The 27734-nt window shown below is 41.5% G+C and overlaps 1 protein-coding gene across 2 annotated transcripts in view; it reads left to right on the top strand.

Moving 5' to 3' along the window:
* The window catches only part of DOCK1 (dedicator of cytokinesis 1), a 2312292-nt gene that overhangs the window by 280495 nt on the left and 2004063 nt on the right, over positions 1-27734 (top strand). For both annotated transcript variants that reach the window (XM_069611483.1, XM_069611484.1), the window contains exon 11: positions 23144-23216. In XM_069611483.1, the coding sequence (XP_069467584.1) occupies positions 23144-23216 (73 nt within the window). The remainder of the gene's footprint in view (positions 1-23143; positions 23217-27734) is intronic.

The following is a 27734-nucleotide window of genomic DNA, read 5'->3' as shown; positions in this document are numbered from 1 at the left end:
CCCGATAGCTGACCCAGCTCCCGGATGGGACCTTAACGTGGTACTTACCAGACTCATGGGCTCACCATTCGAACCAACACCTCACTCTTAAGACTGCTTTTCTAATAGCTATCACCTCCATCAGGAGAGTAAGTGAACTACAGGCTCTTTCTGTTCTAGACCCCTTCGTTACAGTTCACAGAGATAAGGTGGTTCTACGCACGCACCCAAGGTTTGCTCCGAAATTCCACGTAAACCAGTCTATAGAACTGCCAACGTTCTTTCAAAATCCTTCCAACTTGGGAGAAAAAACTCTGCACACACTAGATGTGCGCAGAGCGGTCATGTTCTACATGGAAAGAACCAGACAACTGAGGAAGACTAATCAGTTCTTCGTCTCGGTGGCAGCAGGAAGAGAAGGGGATGCAGTTTCAAAGTCCACTATTTCTAGATGGATTGTTCAATGCATCACTCTCTGCTATACTCTTGCTAAGAGAGAACTGCCTTTTAAGCCAAGAGCACACTCTACTCGAGGCACGGGGGCGTCCATAGCATTCATTGCAAATGTTCCCCTTGAGTCCATCTGCATAGCGGCTACCTGGAGTTCTGTGCACACCTTTACAAAACACGACTGTCTAGATGCACACTCGAGATCTGACTCCCAGGTGGGACAGGCAGTATTAAGACATCTTTTCTCTACTGTTCCTTCTCATAACCCACCGCCAACTCCGGGTACTGCTCGCTAGTCTATGCACAGCATGTGATTCTAAGCAGATTAACAACCATCAGAAGACAATGCATTACTTACCGTAAAAGCATTTCTGATGGTTGTATCTGCTTAGATTCACATGCGCCCACCCTTCCTCCCCGCTCGGATGGAAGGAACATAGACTTCCTTTTATATCTCTTTTCTGTACTCACTCACGTCTAGAAGGCTCCCTCAGGGCAGAAAAATACAAACAGAGGGACCTCGACGCGTGAGGGATTGTGGGTTCAACACACGTCACTATAGGGATAGTATTTCAGACACGCCTTGTCGACGTCCCTTTTCGACTACGAAAAACAAAATGCAATACTCCGCAGTGACCACTGGATGTCGGACCTATGCACAGCATGTGAATCTAAGCAGATACAACCATCAGAAATGCTTTTACGGTAAGTAATGCATTGTCGTGTGTGTGTGTGTGTGTGTGTGTGTGTGTGTGTGTGTGTGTGTGTGTGTGTGTGTGTGTATATATATATATGTATATATTTATATATCTGAGGCTTGTGGAATCTGCTTAGATCACATGCTGTGCATAGGCCGACATCTAGTGGAAGCTGCGGAGTATTACAGTTTTTCGAAACTCGAAAATGGGCGTCGACACAGAGCGTGCCAGTAATACTATCCCTAGTGTGACGTCCCCTGTACCCAAGATCCCTCACGCGTCTAGGATCCTCAGATTGTCTTTTTCCGCCATACTGGTCGGAAGCATTTTGCAGAGTCCCCTGGCCTTAGCCATACTTTTGCTAAAATATTGATTCATTTACATCCTTTCCCCATCCCAACATCGAACTTCGACACTCGACGCCGGCTTGGAGAAGAAATCGACCGTCGGCTGCTGCACGACGGATTCGGGCCTCAGAAGGCCTCTGGCCTCGGCCCAGGCCTTGGAAGGCCTCTGGCCTCGGCCCTGCAAGTAGGGAGAGTAGGGGGTTGGACATACTCTACACTCTTGGTATATAGTTACACCTTATACATTTCCTACACTTACCAGCCGGCTGCCTCAAGGTGCGTATGGAGGGTACCCCTTTTCAATTCTGCCCCAAGTGCAATCGCAAATACCCTTGGGTCGACAGGCACGCCACGTGCAATCTCTGCTTGCTGAGAGACCACCCCGAAGCGAACTGCAGAGCGTGTAGTAGGTTTAAACCTAAGACACTTAAGGACCGTTCGACGCAGCATTGGGCCCACCACGCCAGGCAGGGGGCCATGGCAGCGGAGGGCGCCTTCAGCGATGGCAGCGACGCCGTGCTTTCGGACGGCGAGGGCATTACGGCATCGAAAGACAACCGAGCGCAGGTCCCCGACCTCGGAAGGTCGTCCGACAGGGCGGCTATGGGGAAGACCCTCAGCGACACAAGCGCTTCACACACCACTCACACTAAACACACAAAGTCCAACCGAGACTCGACGACGTCAAGTTCTCAGAAAGAGGCACAAACAGAATGGTCCGAATCGGTGTCCTCTGGGCGTTCTCGATCGAGATCGCTGCATGACTCCAGGCAATTATCCACTCTTGCCAAGAGTGCCTCCCTCCCTAGGCTAACAGAAGTTCGATCGTCGGAGGACGAAGACGACTTCCACCCCAGGCCGCTCTCCAGGAGTTGGAGCCTGCAGACAAGATCAGTGCGGCCCCACGTTCGAAGGACAGGGACTCTACCCCCGATCCTCGACGCCAGGCGTCGAAAACCTCCGGAGCCACAAAGGGACAGGGGAAACACTTTTCCACTCCCGAGGATGGGGGAAAACAGCAGAAGAAACAGCCTCTGCACTCTTCCACACCTGTGATAAACTCCACTCCTCCTAAACAGACAGACAAGACCAGGTCTGCTGATATTTCTAAAACCAGCAAATCTATTCAAGATAAATCTCCTAGACTTTCGGAGAGAGTCATTCCCAGTTCCAAAAAATGGTCGAGTGATGACATAGATAGTCATGCCAAGGATGTCTTCTTTGGCAGACTTTTACGATAAAAACCCAGACCATTTCCTTTCATATAATCCACAAGGGGCTACACCCTCAGGCTCTAATGATCCTATCCCCCCGAGTAAAAGCCCTGGTTAGACACTGATGAGGTCTACAGACCCCTTCGAGGTACAACCATACTCACGGCCATACTTGCTGTATCAAGGAGAGACTTCCTTTGGTGAGGACCAAGATTTTGGCATGGTAGAAGAGCAAACCGGGACGGGCTACTATGGGGATGAGTAGGACCAAGAAGAGGAAGAGGAAGACCCTGAAACCTACAGAGTAGATTCCCCGGTAGAGAAGGAAGCCCCGGTTACCGACTCCCCTGTCGATAACCAACCCCTCCTGAATGAGGTTCTCGCACGAGCAGCAGAACATTTCCATATTGACACCCACGGTGTCCAGGAAGAGAGGGACTTCGCCGAGGGGTTAGTGGGAGAAAGGAGGCCTGTCGCCCAGACCATCCCTATCCTTAAGTCTATTCAGCGAAGAATAGACCCGTCCCTGCTGAACCCGAACCTCACCAGAGCAATCAATCCCAGAGTTGAAAAACTTTTCAGGGCAGCCCAGTCTGACCCTCTCTATATAAGAGGACATCTGAAGCCAGACTCCCTAGTTGTCACTAACACTCGTAAGAGGGCTGGAACACCCTTGTCATCGTCCGAAGCTCCTCCAGACAAGGAGAGCAAAAAACTATATGGTTTCGGCAGGAAGGTAGCCTCAACGTCCGCCTATCAGGCAAGGATTGCAAACTCCACCACCCTGTTGGCCAGCTACAACTGCCATCAGTGGGAAGAAGTCGCGGCACTCGTAGCCTCTGCACCAGAACCCTTAAAGAGACAGCACGAATTTCCGCAGAGGGTAGAGCCGTGTCTGGTTGCATTTTAAAAGCAACTTTTGATGCCACGGACAACGCAGGCAGATTGATAGCAGAAGGTACTGTTATCAAGAGACATGCGTGGTTACGGCAGTCTGGTTTTAAGGCAGAAACCCAGGCATCATTGTTGGACAAACCGGTGGAAGCCGATCTGTTGTTTGGTAAGGCGGTCGAGGACGCGCTGAAGAATGCCGAGGACGAATACAAGACGCTCAAGTCCCTTGGCCATTTAACCTATAAACCCCCTAACCAGAGAGGGAATAGTAATTTTCGTCGCCCACGCGGCCAAAATTCCCAGAGAGGATCAAACTATTCCCAGGGGCAGGGTACACAGTGGAACAACAGCCAACAGTCTACCCAGGGTTACGGCAGGGGTAATAGGAGAGGACGTGGTAAAGGCAGAGGCAGCCCCAGTAAAGGAGGCGGCACGCCCCCACCAAAACAGTGACGCTCAGTTCAGGGTCCCTTCTCACGCAACCCCAGTAGGGGGACGCATTTCCAACTTCACCCAGGCTTGGGAAGGGATCACATCAGACAGATGGGTGCTGTCAACAGTATCCGCAGGGTACTGTATAGAACTACTGCAGCGTCCCCGGAACCATCCTCCACGACAAAGAGTACACTCTTTAGAACATCAGAAGATTCTCCTCGAGGAGATCGCCAATCTGCTAGCAAAGGACGCAATAGAACTCGTCCCGGGACACCAGGTAAACAAGGGTATTTAGTACTTCCTTGTGCCAAAAAAAGATTTGACAATGCGCCCAGTATTGGACTTACGGCCTGCCAACAAGTATGTCAAGCCCCAAAAGTTTCGTATGACTACGCTACAAGAGGTAATCCCCCTCCTAAAAAAGGGGGATTACATGGCAACCTTGGATATGAAAGATGCCTATTTTCATATTTCCATGTTCCCAGCGCACAGAAGGTCCTTGCGCTTCAAGGTGGGCAGTCGGCACTACCAGTTCAAGGTACTGCCCTTCGGGATAGCTTCGGCACCAAGGGTATTCACCAAGGTACTGGCGGTGGCAGCTGCACACCTACGCAGGGAGGCAATCCCAGTGTACCCTTATCTGGACGACTGGCTCATAACGGGGGAAAACCCAGTAATTTGCAGAACAAACATTCAAAGGACTATTGACCTCCTCCACGAATTAGGCTTCTCAATCAACGAGAAAAAGTCAAGCCTGGTGCCAAGCACCTCCAAACAGTTCCTAGGAGCAATCCTAGATACTCAAGAGGGGTTGACATTTCCTTCAGAGGAAAGAATTCGGAATATACTACTGCAAATTCCGCAATATCAGTCCGGTCACCAAATAACGGTACGCAAAGCAATGCGTTTGCTGGGCATGATGGCGTCATGTATTTACCTGGTCCCCCACGCGCGCCTGCGCATGCGTCCCATGCAGGAATGGTTGGCGAAACAGTGGTCTCAGGCAAGTGGTCAGTGGGACGATCTAGTGGTCGTTTCGCCAACACTAGTACAAAGCCTTCACTGGTAGACAAGAGAGAATCTTGCACAGGGAAAACCCTTTTACGATCCCGAAGTACAGGCAGTAGTCACTACCGATGCATGTCTGACAGGGTGGGGAGCTCACCATCTCCACCACACAGCTCAGGGTCTCTGGTCTCCCTCAGTGGTCAAGAACCACATCAACCTGCTAGAGCTTCTGGCAGTATTCAGAGCGCTTCAAGCGTTCGAGCCCCACCTACTAAACCTGTCAGTGCAAATCCGGACGGAGAGCACAACAGCCATGTTCTACCTGACCAAGCAAGGAGGGACTCGTTCGCCAAATCTGTCCAAGCTTGCCCAGAAAATCTGGATATGGGCACTCAGACGGAACATCTTCCTGTCATCACAACATGTTCCAGGGGAGCTCAATTCCCTAGCGGATGCTCTGAGCAGAGACTCCCTCCCAGAGGAACACAAATGGGTTCTACACAGAGAGGTCATAGAAAATATCTTCTCTCAGTGGGGTTTCCCCACTATAGACTTATTCGCCACAAGCGAAAACAGACAATGCCCAGGATTTGCATCCAGGTTCCCCCAACCAGACTCCCAGGGGAACGCCCTGTGGATGAACTGGTCAGGGGTGTTTGCGTACGCTTTTCCACCAACTCCTCATCAGGAAGGTGGTCAACAAGATGAACAGAGAGTTGATGACGCTCGTCCTAGTTGCTCCCATGTGGGCAAGACAACCGTGGTTCCCACACCTACGCAGGATGGCGGTGTGCGAGCCCATCAAACTTCCAGCCTGGTACAACCTACTGTCCCAGCACCAAGGTCAAACAGTGCATCAGCAACCCAACTCAATGAACCTGGCAGCATGGCTCCTGAGGTCATAGAGTTTGGACATCTCAATTTACCACAGAGGTGTATGGACATCCTAAAGGAATCTAGGAAACCAAACACAAGGCACTGTTACTTTGACAAGTGGAAGAGATTCGTTATCTGGTGCCAGAGTAGACAAATCAACCCAGTTGATTGCACTCCTTCCACTATTGTTACATACATGCTCCACCTGCTAGATGCAGGATTGGTTTTTAACTCACTGAAAGTACACTTGGCAGCCCTGTCGGCATACACCACTACCCATAACAAGGTCTCGTGGTGGAAAGTACCAGTAGTTAAAGCATTCATGGAAGGAGTAAAGAGACTTCACCCTCCTATTTCAAACCCACCACCAGGATGGGACCTTAATGTGGTGCTATCTAAGCTCATGGGGCCCCCTTTCGAGCCCATGCATAAAAGCAGTCTCAAACACCTGACTTATAAAACGGCCTTCTTAGTAGCTATTACTTCTATAAGAAGGGTTAGTGAAATTCAGGCTGTGTCAGTGCAGGATCCCTTCTTTTCTGTCCATAAAGACAAACTGGTTTTACGCACACACCCTAGGTTCTCACCTAAGTTTATATCTAAATTCCACGTAAACCAGTCCATCGAGCTTCCGGCTTTCTTCCAGGACCCTCAAAGCTCAGCTGAGGTGAAACTACACACCCTAGATGTGCATAGGGCGGTCCTCTACTATGTAAATAAAACCAGACCGCTAAGGAAAACAGATCAACTGTTTGTCTCCGTAGCTACAGGCAGAGAGGGGGATCGCGTCTCTAAAGGTGCCATCTTGAAGTGGATTATTAACTGTATCCAGCTGTGTTACTCACTCTCTGAAAGAACTCTGCCTTTCACGCCAAGAGCCCACTCTACTAGAGGCATTGGGGCCACTCTGGCTTTCATTGCAAATGTACCCCTTGACACCATTTGCAAAGCAGCTACTTGGAGATCTATTCACACTTTTACTCAGCATTACTGCATTGACACCCATTCCAAGGCAGATACACAAGTGGGACAAGCGGTTCTAAGACACTTATTTGCTCATGACCCTTCTCACATCCCACCTCCTTCTTCAGGTACTACTCGCTAATCTATGCACAGCATGTGATCTAAGCAGATTCCACAAGCCTCAGAAGGGATACATCACTCACCGTAATCGTATTTCTGATGCTTGTATCTGCTTAGATTCACATGCGACCCACCCTTCCTCCCCTCTGAGATAAGGCGCATGATTGCTTGTAGTCTTACCTTTCTGTCTATCTGCTTGGATTATCTGTACTCGCGCTACTCCTCATGCTACCTCATGTCAGAAAAAATACAATCTGAGGATCCTAGACGTGTGAGGGATCTTGGGTACAGGGGATGTCCCACTAGGGATAGTATTACTGGCACGCCCTGTGTCGACGCCCATTTTCGAGTTTCGAAAAACAAACTGTAATACTCCGCAGCTTCCACTAGATGTCGGCCTATGCACAGCATGTGAATCTAAGCAGATACAAGCATCAGAAATACGATTACGGTGATTAATGTATCCCATACACCAATTCAGCTAAAACATGGTGCTCTACCTCATAGACTGGCTGGTGCTGGGGATACAAATTCAGACAAATTCGTTAAATATAGAAAAAACACATGCCCCTGCGCGGTTGTAACACTACAAAAAACTACCTAGCAGGTATGTACAAAAGAGCCCCAGCACACAAGACTTTGCTACTTTAAAATAATATCCTTATTGTAACATTTTACAGCACATCAATAAATAAAACAGAGGCGAAATAATTCACCCCTGTGACAGACGTAAGGTTGTAAAAAGGCACTCACCCCACGGGTGGAATAAAGTCACGCGTTCCGCCTGAATGCTCAGGCTTCCTCAGACACTTGTAATCCAAATGTGCCGGTAACACCATAGAGTATAAAAAAAAGGGCAGATGCAGAGCTTCACAATTCGTGTTACATCACGTGACTGGTAGTCATGTGACTACATCATATAGGGTTACTGAAGCGACAAATATAATGACCTCCATCTTGGAATGGTCATTTACCCATGTATGTGGTACTGGATGTCAGATAAAAATCGTAAAGTTACCATACAGGCTAAACAAAATAATGTCTGTTACCAACGTGATGATAACGGATTGATTGAGATGTTCGGTGCTGCCCATATTAAAATATTATCATTCTACAAAAATTGGTGTATAACAAAAGGCACAAGTGTGCTAATTTATCATTAAATGACTGATTGTAGCTAAAATAGCTCTAATCAGGCATAGGCCCCCTGGGAGGGCAAGTGCTTACAAGCCTATAAACAGAAACAGAAGACTGCAATCATCTTGTACAAAGCAATTGCCCTAATTCTGACATATAACAAGAGCAGACATATCTGTCCCTGCCAGTCATTTCGGCACCTGAATAGGTGTAATCGATCATAGATCAACAACCACAGGTAGTGCATAATTCACAGGTATTTGTAAAATCCATCACTTCAAAAAAAGTGCAAATAAATCCCAGCAGTTGCATTTGAGAAAAGTATATAAACACAATGGCAATTCCAATTCAGTCATAAATTATATTGTATAAAGTGTACAAGTAGAGATGAAGATAACATGTTAAAACAATGCCCTTATTGGAAACAACTCCTATTTACGTGCAAATTGCAATTCCTAAGTCTTAAATACAGTACTATTTAATAGCAGCAATATTAGAAAATGTACAACATAGCTAATTGTATTGAGTTCAAAGATGACTCTTCATGAAAGTCACAGTCATTGTTAGCACAAGCCAACGCAAAAAGTGCACCCTTCAGAGGTTTCCAAAGAGACAGCATAGATATACTAGACATGACGTGGGTAACTAGAGCAGATATTCTTTTTCAATTTCTGTGATAAAAGAAAAGATCATGTTAGTGTAGGTAGTTTATAAAGACTTATTACATAGAATAATAGACATTTCTTCTTTATTTCGACCCTCATATTTAGTACTTTACAAACCAGTGTACTGTGCAATTCGCTCAGGTTCTGTGTTTGTTGCTTAAATCATTGGGTCTGTGGGAAAAAAAATCCATGCTGGATTAAAAAAAAACCTTTTTTTGTTATGGTACAGTACATTTATTTCTTTGTTTTTAGTGTTTACTTGTTTCTGGCTAATGTTCTATCTGTCGGGTTGTTGCAGATTCTTGGGGCAGTTAGATACATGTTGATGTATTGTAACTTTTTATTTCTTCTTATAATTTAGTGGTGTTGATTTATCTGTTTGGTTGTTGCAGAATTTTGGGGCAGTTAGATACCTGTTGGCGTATTCTAACTGTTTATAGTTTTCTAATTGAAGTTTTATTAATGTTTATGCACAGATTAGTTATTAAATTTTGGTTTTAAGAATATTAAATAAGCGTTTATAAGATTTGCTGGTAATCATTGCTTTAGAGTAATGGTATTATCATTAAATTCAAACTATCCACAATTCTTTTTTTATATATGCAGTGTAGTGACCTGCATTGGTTGTGGCTCCTGGATGGTAGATTATACCTATTGTTGTGAAGGTGTTTTTACCAAGTGATACTGTGTGAAGCCAGTCAGCTTGCAGTTGCTTTTGGTACCATCTGCATTGTAACGTAAAAGCATTAGTATTACGTATTTACTATGTGTTTGTATTTGTAAGGTGGCACGATTATCTGAATTGCAGGTAATACATAATCTGCCATGGTTTGCATTTTGTACAAGTTGCTGAAATGGAACGGATTCACAGTTAGGTATTGATACATACACAAAACGTTCATTAGGAATTTGTTCCTGTGCCATATTGTTGCACAGAGTGCATGTATGTTTCCATATGTATGAAATCTGGAAGATTTAATTTATAGGTATGTTTTTGTTTTCCAGTACTTGTAGTAGGTACATTAGAAATTCTTGTGGATCTTCTTGTGAGTTTATAGTGAATTTCACCATTCCAGCACAGTAGTCCAATTCTTGTCTTATTCCTTGAACACCATATGTTGTCAGGATTGTAGCAATTGAAATAGAATATTTATTGCTACATTTAAGTAGCAATTTACACCAGTTACATTTGAAAATTTGAATGGACCAGATAGTTCTATGTGCAAGTCATTTCTTCAGAGTGTGTGTTGCTTAAGTACCCGAGTTACTTTTAGTAGTACATTCTTCTTTGGTTGTAGTAATTGATGAAGTATTAGCTTCTTTTATTCTTTTTGGAGGATTTGCAGTGAGATCATTTTGCATTTCTGTTTTGAAGTAGTTTTCTTTTACAACGTTTTGCTTTTTGTGGAACAGGATAGGTTTTTAGATGGGGGTGTACAGTGAACGTAGTCTATTGTATTCTAAAATGCAAGAAATATCAGCGTTTACTTGCAACAAAGTTGTTTAGAAATAGACCGTCAAGTGTACTTAAGCGTGATAGTGCTACGTAGCTCATGCCTTCTTTAAAGACTGTGTCCCCAATGTCTATCAATGCTTTATCTAGGGTAAAACCATGTGATTTGTGAATGTTGACTGTGTATGCTAGTGTTAGAGAAAATTTGGTCTCTGCATACATACATGTCTTTGAAAAGAAGGAATCGAGCTATTGAGCGTCCTATCCTTTTTACTTCTGGTAGTTTGTCAAAGAGAATATTGACAAACTGAATGTTGTCACGCGGGTATGTTTGAAAGCCAACAACTGTACCAAGTGCTCTATTAACTAGTCCTTGCTCCACGTCAAGGTTACGTTTAAGCATTACTCTACAGTTTAAAGATAATTATAATATCTTCTCCAAACCAACTGTGTTGGAGATAGATTTCTGTTAAGGTATTTAGTCTTGTTGTGGCTTGTTGACACATGGGTAGTGTCATACCATGTACGTCCAGTTTGTCTGTGGAGCAAATTTCAATTATTGGTTGCATTTCTTTTTTCAACATTGTTTCATTGAACTTTGAACAGCTTGCAAGAGTTGGCATCAAGGACATACAATTGACATTTGTGTGTGCTAATTGTTCCATGACATCACTAGCACATGAGTTATGGTCATAAAGTGCACAGATTTTACCTGGTTTTTAATATTGCTTGTGTTTCTTGAGATAGTACACCAACTGTAATATTTTTTTAAATGATGGCGTAGGTTAGGTCTGCAGACTGGCGCATGTTTTCTGTTAATTCTCTGTATTGGAAATGTTGCAACATTTCCTATGCTGCCCACAGTTTTACGGCAGAGTTGTGTCCTAAGGTTTTAAAAATAGGTTCACCTTTCACTGGTGTTTTCCTCCAAAGAGCTCTTCGTAGTTTTTTTGATTACTTCTTGTAATCTGAGGTGAATCAAAGCCAACATTACGTTGGAGACCATGCTCACCTCATCTATTAGCAGCATTTTCATTTGTTTTAACAGTCTGCGTAATTCCATTGCAGCTTCTGTAGAAAGCTTGTAATACTCTAATTATTTGGTGTTCTACTGGAAGGAGTAGTAATCGGTGTAAAGTGACACCGCCTATGTTGTAGGCAGCTCAACCTGTCGGGGCAGTTACAACAGCTGACAGTTTGTGGTTTGTCAATTGTTGAAGGAACTTGCAGATGATTTTGTTTAAGAATGTTTTGCTGAACCAGCTTTACCACTGACATATAATAGTATAGGTTTGTAATTTTGGCAGGTACATTATTTATTTTCATGTTGTACACCATGTGCAATTTCTTTTGTTACTTCTTGAAAAATGCTATGCTGCTCTTTGTTCAGTTTTGATTGCAGTACAGTTAAGACTTCTGTATCTTCTTCATAGTGACACCTGGTGTTTTCTACTTCTGTCATAGCTAATTCTGCCTCATTTGCTATTAGTGGCTGTCCCAGTGGTTCTTGGCTTCTTGTTACAGAAGCTTGACTACTGTCGGGAGTGTCCTTATCTAGTTGGGCCTGGAGTTCTTCTTCCTGTTACTGTTCATTGTGCAACATTGTTTTGTACTGTGTAAAGTTTACATCGGTTATAGTGCTTTCATTTGCTTTGAAAGCGTCTTCACAGGAGTCATAGATATCTAGTATCTCTTCTTCTTTTCTCCATGGTTTAAAAAGTTGTAGCAGGGACATGTAATATAGTTTATGTTGAGGAGTTTTTAATGACAATTTGATACGATTAATTAAGCTTCGTTTGGTAAGTTTCACTAAGCTGCCTTCACAATTTGTCACTCTGTATCTACCTTTATTTTCATCGGGTTTTATATTATTTTTGTATGTGAAGTTTTAGGCTATGTGGTATAGACATATGGTTTCCAAAGTGGTACTCCTGTTTGTGTAGTATGTGTCTAGTAAACTGTTTTTCAAAATGTCTTCGCTGTTGGGATTATTGTTGGCTATTGTTTCTATGTCGTATGATTTGAGAACTCTTTTTCTAGATTTAGCAGAACCAAGACTTAAGCCATACTATATTTTCAGATTTTCCATATAAAGCAGTACCGGTTAAACGGTCTGCAGCTTCATAGCAGCCACATTCTGCATGAGAGAGCATTTTTATGCCTAAGCTGTACAATTTCTGAGACAGTGTTTTGTCCGATGATGGGTCATTCCAGAGGTCTTGAAGTACTGTTTTTTTCTGGTTTGGTTAAGTAGGCTGTAACATACTGTGCAACTGCAGTGGAATTGTCTGAAATGTACTGCACATCTATGTTTGCATTCCATAAGAGGGCAATGATTGCATTGCAATCATTGATATATTTTGCTTCTTCTGTTCTTTTTATGTAATTTGTATTCTTAGGTGATTTACCTTTAACACTATGTCTAACAGGAGACATGAAGTCGTTCACTTCACCTGTTTCTGTAACTGGTCTAGGGAAACCAAAGCGGTATTTGGTGTAGTATTTCCCTTTGTTTTTGTATTTGCAACGACAATATTTCCCACATTTGTGTCTTTGAAATTGTACAATTTGTGCATGAAGATCACCATTTGTTGCTTCTGATGGAATTTCACAAGTGACATATTTTTTGATAAACTGTAAAACAGTGGCATCAATGTCTTGATCAAAATTAGGAGCATCTTTAATCCATAAAAGCATGTGGATCTGTGGTGCTCCTCTGGCTTGGTATTCTTTCCTCCAAAAGAAGTGTTGCACTTCTCCGAGGGGTGTAACAGTTTTATTACACAAAGTGTAGCATAGCAATGAAGCGATGATGGAAATATCTTGAAACATTAACAGGATCTAGAGAGCAAAGTTCTCCAGGTGTTAGTATATCTGTTTGTTTTGTTTTTGTTTGCTATGTGTAGGAAATCATGTAAATATTCCCATGCATATTCTGCACAACTTAATGTACCAAACCAATTGGGCGGGCCAAGGTTTCTTATCATACAACGTACATCTCCATGACGTCGGAACCAGTACTCTTTAGTAAGACGCATGTTTGCTAACAGATTTGTAATACTTGATTGTAAAACCTCATCTTTTTCTTGCACTTTTTGTAGTAATTGCATAGCTGACATATTTTGAAAGTGGGTACCTGATTTCAATGTGTGTGCAACTCCGTAGCATAGAGTTGCTAGTTCACTTTCAAACAGTAGGTGGAATATGTATTCCACAGAATGTGGATCTTCAGAATACATTCGTAACAATCCGTATTCTGATGCTGTTATCTGAATGGGTCCAACATCGTACCTTCCTCCTTTCCCAGTAGGAAAGAGTAGAGGAAAAGCACGTGCTTCTATACTTTTTTTCCCATATGCTGATTGGTGATCCTTTGGTTTGTCGCATTTGGTACATTTCTAGTGCATCATCTATGGTATCATTAGAGTGTAATGGATGAATTGTATAATGGTCTAAAATATTGGATACTGTAGCAGGATCTAGAAGTTCAAATTGACCAGTTTCTGGTGACTCTTGAATTATTTTAGTGGTTTCTCTCAAGTTTTCTTCAATATTCATTTCTTTGTAGTATTCATTATTGTATTTTAGATATTGCAAGGCTTGTCTAACTTTATGCAAGTCTACGAGTTGTTGCCAAATGTTTTTGTCTTTTGTAGGTACACCATTTACTAAGACAATTTAAGATTGCTCTTTTGGACGTTGCACTCCCAGAGTGTTCACATTTTCTTTCAGATCTTATGGTAAATAAACTACTTTGCCACGAATGCCTTTCACTAATTCAGAGGGAGGTAATTTTGCTGTTTTTGGTTGAAGGCGTATTATTGCTTGAAATTGGTGCACTGTTTGAATTATGATGCTCTCATATAAATTGAGTTGTTGCAGGGGTTTTGGTAGTGGGAATAATTCCAAGTTATTTGTGATAGCATGTGGAGGAGTTTGGTTGATGTCAAGTTTTGGAGTGCAGTAAGTGCAAAGTATTGAGGGGTCAGTTATTTCAAATTTGATTTCTGCTATAAGGTAGAGAGCTAATTCAAACCATTTGGAATCTTCAGTGTCTTCTATTTTGTATGTTACGTTTACAGTTTTTGTGTTACTTTTATAAAAAGTTCTGCAGCAACACACATACATGTTTTGGTACTTCAGCGGATGTACTTTTTTAAATTTTAGTATTTCTTTTTTATATGTGTATTAGAAGGTTGCCATCTATACAATTGTTGCTAGTCTGTTGTAAAGCTATTGCATTTTGTAAGTGGCTTTCACTTCTAAAATATTTTCTCTGGATATACTCTATTTGTTTGAGTAGGTCTTTGGCTGTACCGTGTAGAAGATTGTTATTTAAATTGGCTAGTGCTAAAGCAGGACGTTTAGCATAGTACAGTTTATAGACTAGATTTCTTATAGTTGAATGATGTGTTGATATCATTTTGATATGATGGAAGGTGCTTTTGCAAATAGGTCCTGAAATGCAGGCTAATGAATGTCCTTGTAGTCTGGAGAGGTATCATATTTTGTAGTAGCTTCATTTTGATTTTGACTTTGCCTTTCACATACTGATTGAGGAACTGACGTAAAGATATGAAAGATTTTTTTGCCAATGTTACACATTGACGTGCACGGCCATTTGTATACTGGATTTTCTGGTTCAGTTGAATGGAGAGGTGATACTGAGTTTTCTGGGGACATTTTTGTAAGCAGCATTTCTTGTTGCATTATGGTATTACGTTTTTCATAGCCTCGTCCACTGCTATGTATGGCAATTGTGTTTGTTTGCTTTTGTTTGTATGCTTCCTCATTGAAATATGGTTTTGTGCCTGTGGTGTGACTCCATTCACCTCCACAGATATTTAAGAAGTTATTTTTGTTGACATTCCGTTTATTGAGAAGTCTTTTTTTGTAGTTTAGTAGTAAGTTTTGTTAGTGGTTTCGTTCTCTTTAACACTAAAATAAATAACTTCCTTTTGAGAAGGATTGCACTGTCTATCAAAGCTTCTAAGATTAATTTTCTACGGTAGGTTTTAAGGGTTATGCATGATTTCACTCCTGTTTTTATAAGATTTTGAAGGACCCTGTGGTGGAACATTTTTTCTAAAATACTTTTTTTGGTATGGTTACTTGCCACTACATCAAGATTTATAGGAGCAGTGTTAGCAGTAGTGGTAGCTGAATTCTTGTTCATCACTTTGTTTTGTTTTACATTTTGAAAGAGGAGGGAACGTTTTTGTATTGGAAGCTTGTTTTATTTCGATTAATGACTCTATTAGATATTTTGTTTGAACTTTTTGTACAAATTCTGCTAGAGATGGATGCTTATTTTGGACACTTTTATTTTCATTTGCTCTACTTCTGCGTTGCTTTCTACAGACTTGCTTCTTGGTAGGCAATCATTGGGGTCTGTTGAAAAAAAAGAAGGTATGGGTTGGGCTGTTCTGCAATGTATGTGTGCTGTGTGCATGAGTGTCTAAGTATGATGGTAAGGATGTATGTGGTGGGGTGTGATTGTGCATTGGGAGCTACAACTAGTTGGGAAGGCTATTCTTCTATTTCTGTGTTACTATACCGGTGTTCAGATGACAGTACAAAGTAAGCTATTGGTGAGGAGAAGCACTAATACTAAATCTAATGGTATAGAATTAAAGAACGTACTTAGTTCTGTAATACTAACATTCTAGGGGCCGAGTTATGTCATTTGAGCGTCGAAAAACAGGGATTTGTGTGCCATTCTGCCTGTTAATCCCTGTTTAACAAATGGGGATTTGTGGGCAGAATGGTGCACAAATCTCTGTTTTTCGGCACACGAATTCCATGAATCAACCCCACAGTGAGTTTGAATATCAGTAAGAATATTATGGTACTATTGTACTTACTATTTTTGTTTGGAATGAGCAGGTTTCTTCTGAGTTGTTTGTACTTAAGATGCTGCTGCTTTTCAGGAGTGTGTTCTTCGCTGCAATTATAAAAGAAAGAAGTTAGTAATTTTGTGTGTTTATAGCACTGATTTTAATTTAGACATTGATTTTTATGTTTTTGTAGTAGTATTCTTGTTTGATAAGTGAACATAGGTGTGAATACAGTTTCCTTTGACTATGTGCATGCTTTATAATTTACTTACAATATGTTAGTTCAACATATTTGCAAATGAGTAGAATACTAAGTGTATGAAACTCACTTGGTTTCTGAAGGCTGTGTTATTGAATGCTAGGAGATAGAAGAAATAATGATATACTTATTTTGCAATTTTTATAAGGTAAATGGCAGAAACTGCATAGAAAAGCATGGAATGTATGCATTTGTGAAGGTATGGGTAATAAAGCAGGAGGATGTGATTTACAGGCAGTGTTATTTCAGCTGGGAGCGAGCTTTTCAATTATATTGTCCATCTGTGTGAGTGTATGAATATGCATAATCTTATCCTGGCTGTGTGCAATTTTATAATACACTACTAAGTGTTTTTCTACAATTATACTGTTATTTCTCCCATCTTTTAATATTATAATTTTTTAGATAGTTGTGTGTGTAAAAAAAAAAAATAATAATAAAAAAAAAATAGCAGAAAGGTTTGGAAGTGATAGTTGATTATAGCAGATTGGAAAAATGATAGTAAGTTCTTTTTATAGGTTATACAGGTTAAGTGGCAGTTACTCTGTTTATATGCATTCACAAGAGTTCATGTACTGTGCAGAAAATATGCATACCTGTAGTTTGTACTCCTCCATGTGGATATGCATGCAGCTGCAAGTAGAAATCTTGGAGACTTGTAAAGTAGTTTTTGTAGAAGGTGCTTTCCAATGATATGAGACTTGTACTCAGAGTGATCAACAGTACATTTGAAGTGCTGAACTCTGATGATGGAGTTAGATGTAGAGGTCTTGGATGTGATTGGTGGATGGTTGTGTGACTGCTTAACTGTATCCAATGAAGGAATGCTGGAGAGAGTGAAGTGGAAAGGGTAGAAGGGCTGCCAGGAGTTACGCAGTCCGCGGACACCGCGGCTGTCCGCGGACAGGGCGTGCCACATCCAGGGTTTTCAAGCAAATCCAGCATGGAAAGGGGACTGTAAGGATCAGCCAATAAGATGTTGAGGTTGTGGATTTGTGTTGAAAGAGAGTGTAATGAAGATGGCAGAGGTGGAGATTGTCAGGGTGTTGGTGCTTGGAGATATGTCTGTGCATGGTTTATAGCAGTATACTCAATGCAGGCAGGTGACAAACAATTTTGATGTTAAAGGAGTGGAGGTGGTGTGGAGCCCTGTGCCTGATTGCAATGTACCTGGAATTGTACAAGTTTGTGAAGATATGGGCAGGATGAACAGTCCCCATGTGGTAGTTTTGCACTATGGTGCTTTCCATGTGGGCGATGTCCGTGCCCCTACTTTGTTGGCAGATTTGGAACACTTGGTTCAAGCAGTAATGAACATCCTTCCAAATGCCTAAGTCATTTTTTCTGGATTAGTACCTAGGGCAATATGGGACAATAGTTCTGTTTTTGTCCTCATCAAAACATTGTTAGGTGTGCAATCAACCGAGGCATGTGTGCTTTCATGCTTAGAGCTGGTATGTTCTTCTGTAATAATGAAAATATTGATTCCAGTAATGCTGTTTATTTTAAAGAAGATGGCATTTACTTATCTTTTATGGGAAATGTCATGCTGTTCTGGAATGTAAGGGTTGTTTTGGAGAAGGTTATGTGAAGATTTTAGGAGAGGAGGGGAAAGGAAGGTAAGGGAGGGACACCAACCACGGGAATAAGAAAGGGCAGGTGGAGAGAGGAAGATGTAGGATGGGCCTTATTTAGGTAGGTAGCAGACCTTCTCGTGCTCCTTGACCACAGTCTCGAAAGCACTTTGAAGATTCTCCCCCTGGCAGAGTACTGCGTCACAGTACATACACAATATTGTGACCCTTGAAAGGTAAGAGTCAACAGCATCGTGAATGGCCTGTGAAGCAGCTGGAGGGATGCGCTGTCCTACAGGAGTGTCTCTTGTTGTGACAGGAGTGGAAACGGAGGATGTGGTAGAGGAATTCAACCTACTACGTTGATCACAAGGTACAATCTTGTGAATGGCCCCACCGTGGAACGACCTCAGGTGTCGCTTCATAGATGTTGTACCAAAGCTGTACGAACCAGGCCTCCCACGACTCGGTACTATTTTGCACTGGTTGCAGGTGACCTTGTTCGCACATGCTTTTGGTATGTCACCATGAATGGTAAAAAACCGCCACACCCAAGACTCACAGCGAGTGCTGTTAGTAGCGACTTCCACTACCTCATCCTCTTCATCCTCCTCCTCTACATCCTCACGCCTTTTCCCCCCTGCAGGCCCTAGGTGAGGTGGTGGCGGTGGAGGGGTTGGGGGTGGTGCTGAGGCAGATATAGCACCATCTGAAGCAGCAGCAGCTATCGATGCCATCAGAATTGGTGAGATAATCTGAGCAAGAGCAGCAAAGGCAGCAAAAAAAGTCAATCTGCAATAGCCAGAAGCACAATGAAGATCAGTTCTGCGGTGTGGCCTTTTATAAGGGTGCAGGTGTGCTCTCAGCAGACAGCCACGCTGTCTGTGGACAGATCGAACACCACACCCCAAAAAGGCTCAAAAAGTCCCAAAAAGTATTTAGAAAGGGAGGGCCATTGTTGGGACATGTGCAATGGTGAATCTTTATTTTAAAATACTTTGGATTGTCTGAAAAAGTACTTTTTAAATGTTCGAGGACCCGGACAGTGTCCGCAAATCAGGACATGTGCTCAGTGTGGGTGCGGTCACATGTTGATGTCGCGAACACGTCCGCGAAGGGAACGGGTGTCTGCAGGACACCAAATGCACAGGAACGGTTGTGCGCATGCGCGCCAGTGTTCTACGGACGGTGTTCGGCCCTCAAACTAATTAAAAGTGTGACACAAGTGCGGAGGACAGTTACAGACATGCGCAATGTTCGTAGGACTTAAGGGTGTGGTGCGCATGTGTGTAGATGTTCTACAGACAGTACGGACAGGTATAGTGCCCTTACAACACCTCCATTTGGATTAATTTCGAACATTCCGGACACGGAGTGTATTCTAAGAACAGTTCCATCTTGCTTGCGTATAGTACAGACCGGAATAGTGTTCTTAGGACACCTCCATTTTGATTAATCACGGACATCCCGGACACCGCGTGTGTTCTAGGAACAGTTCTATCTTGCTTACGGACAGGTATAGTATCCTTAAAACACCCGCATTTTGGTTAATTGCGGACATCCCGGACACCCACGCTGTTCGCGGACACCCCTATTTAAGAAAAAATAGGACACAAAGGAATGAATTAAAACACACATTTTTTTTAATTATATACAGATATAAAATATGTGATAGAGACGGGGAAGCAGAAACTGACACAAACACAGGGTAACTGGGGGTTTGGAGAGGATGGATGGGAGGGGGTGAAGGGATGGATGTCTCATCAAAACGTTTTTCTTGGTGTTGAGGGTTAGGGATAGATGACTGGGACATGGAGAGGGGGAACAGGTGCATGTGGGACAATATTTAATTTTTTCTTTTATGTGGTCCTCCACAAAATGTTTCAAAAGATTTAAATTTTCCATAAGCATTTCCTTTTTTTGTTCCAAGCGCTGCAGAGTATTTTCTAATTTCTCTTTTGGTGTATTTTCAATGTTTGTATGGTCTGTTAAAAAAATATATATATATGTTAAGTACACATAAAGTAATGATTATTAATTTGCTTATATAGAGAAGTGTCTACCATTGGTTTCACTGTCTTCAGACATTTCCTCATGTGGGAAATTTTCCTCAAGCTATTCCAAAGTCCTGGACATTTCTGTGTAAAAAAAAAAAAATATTACTTTCAGTGTACCAAATATAGAAAGTTTAGAAATATATAAGAAAAATGAAGTTTGCTTACTGGTTTCTGGTAAGTTGTGTCTTACTGTTGTGTAGGTCTGTTGTTGCTCCTAGCTGTGCAGTTTCTGTGAGGTAATTATGTTGGAAGCATATCTTTTTTGTTTTGGTATATTCCATTTTAGTATATATGGTATTTAAATGGATGGTTGATGTGTTACATATATAGGTTCCACTTCTTATTTATTATTACATATAATGTGTTCATGTGCTGCTTTTTGAACTTGTTCAGTGTTCATATGGCATGCTAGAACAATGCAAGATACCCCCTAAGTTTTTAGGTAGTGTTGCTGTTGTCCGCGTCCGTCCACGGACATACGCATAGTCCGCGGACATCAAAATCACTAGCAGGGGGTTCGGCATGTTCAATGTCACATGTATATATAGTAAGGGAATTCTAGTAAACATCTATCAAATTCACACTATTTATATGTGTATTCAGTAAAAAAAAACGGATAAAGGGAGTTTATGGTTAAGTTGCGCTACTAAAAACCTATGAAATTCAGTAAAAAAACTTTGTTAAAGGGACGTTATGGTTAAGTTGCGCTACTAAAGACATATGAAATTCAGTAAAAAAAAACTTTGTTAAAGGGACTTTATGGTTGCAAGTAAAACCGAAAACCCCTGACATTCGACAGTTATGGTAAGCTAAGCAACCATAACTCGTACCACCACCATGCATTGCTATGACTAACACCCAGGACATCAAAGATGACATCACAATTGTCATAGATGACATCACTGATGACATCACATGTCTGGCTCCTATTTTTTTCCTTTAGTGATATATCTTAGCCAGTAATACTTAGGAACAAATAAATCAAAAAGTACTATCTTTGTAGACTTATACTTCAAATATGTTCTTACAGTAATTCATTTGGGGTTCAACAGCATATGAAACATATACATACGGAAAATACACACTTGAAAGATACCAATGCTTTCTGTGTATGAAGACAATCAGTAAGGTTATCAACACTTTCTTATTATTCTGCTGTTTTTAGTACTGTACTTTCCCTGGAAATGCTCATATTTGTATTCGCATTACTCTCTTTAGGGTGTAGTCACATCATGTGATACTTCTTCATAGGGAAGTAGTAGGTTTGAAGGAGAACAATCATTTCTGTGCATAAAGATAATGAGGTAGGTTATGAACAATTTCTGGTTCTACTGCTGCTTTTTTGCGTACTTCACTTTCCCTCTATATACTCATATTTGTATGTGTTGTGTTTTTGTGTTTTATATGTAATAATGAAATTATATAGCAAGTGGGTTTCATTAGCTACTTATTACATGTTGCACAGTACACAAAACTCTAATAAATAAATCATTTATAATTTCACTATTCAACATGGGAAGATTATGAATATTGTACCTCCATCATATATGCTGTGCACAATTCTTATGTTTATACATTAATAGATTATTATACTATAAAGAACTTCATAATAGAATACTATTTATATTAATGCCTTGCTTAATGCACTACATAGCTCATGACTTCTATTCCAATGATCTGTGACACTTTTGTCAACATTATACTAAGAATCCCTTGTACAGACTTTTCATGAAAAGTACATGCACATGTGATTTCATCAGTGATATCATCAATGACATTTGTGATGTCATCTTTGATGTCTTGGATGTTAGACTTAGCAGTGCATGGTGGTGGCACGAGTTATGGTTGCTTAGCTTACCATAACTGGCGAATTTCAGGGGGTTTTTGGTTTTACTTGGAACCATAACGTCCCTTTAACAACGTTTTTTAACTGAATTTCATAGGTTTTTAGTAGCGCAACTCAACCATAACGTCCCTTTGACATAGTTTTCTTTCTTTCTTTCTTTCTTTCTTTCTTTCTTTCTTTCTTTCTTTCTTTCTTTCTTTCTTTGTTTCTTTGTTTCTTTGTTTCTTTCTTTCTTTGTTTCTCTACTAGATGTTGGTGAAAGTTTGAGAAATTGCTGCCATACCTACCGGTTGTTAACATAGTTAATTGCCTGCTTCTGACTCCCATTTGCAGAAACGTTTCTCTCACAGTATGCTCCAATCAGTTTAGCAATTAGAGACAACGATTACCTTGGTATTCTATCTAATTTGGCCTCTACAAAGGAGACTGGACTCTGCCCTGAAATCCATAAATTGAGTGCATCTAATAAACTCCTTCTCCACAAATGTAAACTCTCTTCCAATTGCTGGATATTTTGAAGCTTACAACCTGCAAAGATCTGAGTGTGAATGCCTCTTCACTTCTAGAATCACTACTTCAGACCACCCCATCACCTGCAACCTTAATCCGCAGCTGTCAAACTAGCATTTCTATCCCCCAAACCGGGATGGAAATGCTTTTTTAATTTTTTCAAGCATTTCACCAAGACAGACCCTTTAACGGGCCGTCTCTGTGAAATGCACTGCCAGCAACCACATGGCTGCCCACAGCTTGATAAATTGCAAACCACACATGAGAACAGTGGTGTATAAAACACTAGAATTATTGGGCGTTACCACATTTAACGCCAGCTCTCATAATGGGGACAAGCAGTTATAATGTACAGCAATTAAATTAGTACATCATGTTTAAATCCTAACACAAAACTTCTCATGAGCCCATTAGTGTGGTATGTTGATTCACAGAATATTTTAGTAGCTTGGATTAACATTTCTTAAGTGCTATAAGAATAGAAGTCAACCCATATTTCTCACTATTTTTGAAAAAAATTGTTTTTAGCATTTTGTGGGCATGTGGCATTTGCAACTTTGTGGTATTCTTTCGATATGAAATTGCATTTCAGGGATAGTTATTTATTTTAAAAAATGTAACTGCAGTTAACTAGAGCCATGGAAAAGTTAATTTGTTATTTATTTGATCTGAACGCTATTTTTAATTCTAGTAGAATTAAGTAGTGCATGCAGGCAGAAAACAGAGATGTTCATAATACCCTTTTATTAATGAAAGAAGACTTTGATACATCATGTTTGCATTGCGGCTCTGCCTAATAAATGCACCTTTCATGATTGCAGTAATGGATGTCACAGATATAATTGCTGGAAAAGTCGATGATGAAGATAAACAACACTTTATTCCTTTTCAACCGTAAGTACATAGCTCATGCCAAGACTCCTCAGAGGTGATTTTCAAATGATTTGATTATGGAGAGACAGAATGTCCTGCAAAGTTAATTAACTTGGAATCTTTACTTGCAAGACACAGTGTACTGTTGCAGAAGTGCACCGCCTATCATTTGCGAAAGTTTGGATTGGAAATGCAATATGCAATGACATAACATTTATGAAATATATATTTGTTCCCTCTTCCAAGAATAAAAGTACCTAAGATATCTTTGTAACATGTAGGTGCCACGTGATCAGAAGAGCATGCTTGAGAAACGAAATAGCTGGCGAACTCTGTAAAACACAGCGGTGGGAGACAGTTGCAGCGTAGGAAGAGTCAGGAGAGACCTATTGCAATTAGGATCCTGTTCAGAAGTCAGTAAAACACTCAAGACACACTGTCTGAAGCATCCCCTGTGTGCTGTCCTGGAGCGGTCTCTGCCACAGACGTGCAGAGCTACATAAAGCACACAACAATAATATAGCCTCCCACGTACACACTTAACATTTTGGGACAGTTCTGTAATGGAAATTAGCAAGGGAATTACTACTACTCAGTAAACAACACTGAATACAGCAAAGTGGGATTTCTCTTATTGCTGCCTCTGTGGAGGTAAGAGTATGGCAGTACACCAAGAAAAAAAAAATAGACATGTTTGTCAAGTAAAAAATCAAAGTTATGTATTTACATTCGGAAGGGCCATCAAAATGTTTTTTTTTCCTTCAAACCTGAATACCTAATAAGATTATTGAAAGAAAAGCAGCACGGAAATGTAAATCTAGATGTATATTATGTATAGGATGAACAGAACAAAAATTGACTGGTAAATATGCTAAACACACTTGCACGTAAATAATTGTTTTAATCTGAACTATCACTTAAATCCTATATCGGAATCACATAAAATCGAACAATGTAATTGAGAAAGAGGAGCATTAAATGTCTTAAAAGCAGAATTACCCACCTTTGAAAAGTATTCACAAACATGTAGTATAGATCGCAACACAGATTTACCTACTCTGCATTCATTAATAATCAGCGGAAGAAAATTAAGGGTCTAATTCTCAAAGATATGTACTTGAGCGTATGAAGAGATGCCTATGAGCAAATCAGATATGCACCTTCTAACTACCTCATCGTTTAATATCTGGCAACTTTGACATAGCAAGGGAGAATGCCTCCTTAGCTTTTTGATATCATGCAGCAACCCTTGGTACTAACAATTAGTATTCAACCCTCAGATTTCTGCAGGCTCAAACTAGCCGAACCTCCCAGTTCCCAGAATGCTAGGTGGTTTTGCAATTGCAAAGGCGGTAGCAATACTTGGGTGTTAGGGAGAATTCTCAGAAATGTGCTAATTACCTTCTACCTTAGAGACCCCCAGCTCTTTTGCTGGACTTTAGGACTTTTAATTTTTAACTTGGAGAGAGTGAGCCCTTTTTCTCACCCTCTTATGTATTTTTATTGTGATTTGGACTCTGTTTCTTTTGACTTTGGAGTCTGACAAACTCCATAGACATCATCTTTACATTGTGACACACAGCACCTTCAGTGCAGTGGCACAGGGAAGTCTCTTAGATTTCCCAAAACTTTAAATACCTTCTCTTGGTGAAACTGCTGTTTCCAAGAGCAGTGAAGTGAAATTGACTTTACTTAAATTTTATAACTTTCTAGACCCAGCACACACTATTTTGCCATAGGGTGCTGGAGGGGTTACTTAGTATCCCCTTTGTCTAGTTTCTCATGTAACATTTTTATGTTACCCTTTCTACAGTGGTTAACTTTTTACTACTATTGTGTGTTTTGTTCCGTGGGCTGCGTTCTCAGCTGCAGTAAAGCACCTATGGGTGCCCATTTTGTCAAAATGGCCCGGTCATCTTTTTTCACCATTTCTTGTTGGAAGGTTCCTTCTTGAGATTTACTCCGCGCACCAAACCAGGTTTAGTCCCTTTGTTCATTTTGTCTTTGGCGTGATTCACGATTGAAGCCCGCCTCTGGCTCCAGTATGTCTGGCAGGGCCAGGAAGTGAGGGAGGTGCCTAAAACTCCCTGTGCTTAATCCCCTTGGTTACAGGAATGCACCCAAAGGTGATGCTGTGTGATTAACAGCTACTCTACAATGATTGGGAGAAACCTGCACAAAAGGCAAAGCTTTTTGGCTTGGAAGGCAGAGTCGACCACCGGATGAAGAAATCCGAAGAAGAACTTGGAAGAGACTCTTGCTGCAACTCCTGGACCGTTGCTTTGTCCGGTGAAGCGCTGCTGCTGTGCTGAAGCTCCGAATTCACCTAGACGAGAGAAGCCCTGGAAGGATGACTTCTCCCCTTGAGTTGGTGGGACTAATCAACTCCAAAGTAAGCACGTTTGGACATCCTGTCAGAGCAGGCTGTACTTCCACTGTTGCTGCTGCTGCTGGAGCCGAAGTGCCAGGGAGAGGAACACCAGATTGTGTGTGTTGCTTTTAAGTCTGACCTGAGCACCAGGAAGATCCTCCAGACGTCCCTGAAGCAGGACTGACCAAGCCTGAGCCAACTCAACAGAGTGCTGGACCCCAGATGCGAATAAAGTCCAGAGTGGTATCCGAGAACCGCAGTGTTGCTATTTGTTGTCAGACGCAAGCATCTGATACACTGTAGAACCGCTAAATCGAAGTTTGCTCATTGCTGCCCTGAAGTTCCCATTGCAGAGCAGGAGTCCCCAGACGTCCTCCCTCTTGTCCCCACGACTGAAGCTCAGGAACAGGATCTGCAGTGCTGTACAGGCACCAAAGTCAGCTGGAACCATTTCTTCTAACCAGAGGTACTGTAAAGTCTAAGAACCTACCTCTTGTTGTGTAGCCTTGCTTGCTCTCAGTTGAGACCTGTCTTGGTTACCTTGCAGAATAGCTAAAGTTTTGCCCCTCAAGCCTCCCAGCTTGTGGCCCTTCAAGTGTTATATTTTCTACAAACCTTTCTAAAAACACTGTACAAGACATTTTACCTACCTGCAAAGAAGCTCTTCAGCTTCCCTAGACATTGTGCAATTAACATTGGCAGTCCTGGCTCCCCGAGAGACTCTTCTTTACCTCTGACTTTGTGGTTTTGCCTTTCCCACAGGAAAGGGTTAATTTTATTCTGCATTGGAAGATTTCAAAAGTACTTACCAGTGTTTTAATTATGTGTTGACCTTTATTTTATTCCTCTCTTCTATCTTTTACACCAAACTCAGAATTGCTCTAAATGTACCAGTGATAAATCAATGTCCACAGTGTCCTAGCTATTTGTCACCTGAGAGTGTAGGAAGTGTTTGTGTGCCATCCCAATGGGTATCATCTGATTTAGAGAAACAGAGTGTGTTTTGAAGTGTATTATAAGTTTTAAGTATATTGCTCCCTTCTGAGGAAGGCGTATACAACTGACTGGGAAATAAATTAATCATTGTTTTTTTCAAGAAACCTTGAGTGTAAGAGTTTATTTGAATAAATGTTACTGTGAAACCCTGTGCCACAACATTACAGCTCACATTGACACCTCTTGTGATAAGCCTGGCTGCTCAGCCACAATACCAACCTGTGTAGTTCAGACTTATACCAAAGGTTGGGTCCCTATTGCCAGGAGGTCAGGGTTATTGTAGTGCACCCAAAGGTTACTGCATACAATCTTGCCTAACACTAGGGAAGGGATTTATTTAAGTAGGTTGTTAGGATTAGTTTTACTATAGGCTAGGGATAATAATACATTGATAACAGGCCTTAGGAAACGTTAGAGAATTAGAGTGCAATTTTGCAGAGGGCTTGGGGACCACATATCTGTGCATAGAGAAGGAGCCAAAGCAGTGAGGTTTTACGTGTGGCAGAGTCACAAGGTTGAGGGGATATGACTGTCTCAACTGTCTAAATTAGGTGCTAACACCATGCCAGCAGAGCTCCTCCTCTGCCTGGTTTGGTGCTTATTTCGGCATGGAGCACATGAGAAAAGTGAGCAAGAGTAAGTTGTGTGGTGGCATGGTAGTCTCTGCAGGTTGCTTAGTGAGTAAGATTCCTGCATGCGTGTGGCGTGGCATGGGTTTCATTAGGGGGCTCTGTGGAGAGGACTACAGCATCACAATATAAGTTAAAGTGTTTTTAGATGTTTGTTTGAATATACAATGCAGTGTGGGATATATTGACCCAACTCAGCTGTACTTCCCCACATCACCAAGCTGCATTTCATCAGAAACCACAAAATGGCTGCACTGGCTCCAGTAAGCACCATTGTACCAAAACTGCATTTTGCAGCAACAAAAAGATGGCTGCAACATCTTGCCAAGCACATAGTGGGCAGGATGGAACAAGGGGGGCACACCGAGGGAACCTGCCAGTGTGTTCTTACATAAACAAAAGAAATGGAGTGAAAAAGCAGCACTGCCTTGCTGCCAGCCCAAAGTCCCCAATGAAAAGGGGGTATGTTACCTTAAAATGATGCTGCTCTGATGCTATTTTTATCTGTTCTTCCTCAAACTACTGTTAGCAATAAGGCCCTGC

This window comes from Ambystoma mexicanum, chromosome 8 (genome assembly GCF_040938575.1).
Source record: "Ambystoma mexicanum isolate Mex_15411 chromosome 8, UKY_AmexF1_1, whole genome shotgun sequence".
NCBI classification, from domain to species: Eukaryota; Metazoa; Chordata; class Amphibia; order Caudata; family Ambystomatidae; genus Ambystoma; species Ambystoma mexicanum.
Note: the sequence above shows the minus strand (reverse complement) of the source record. Positions and strands in the feature narration are given on the sequence as shown.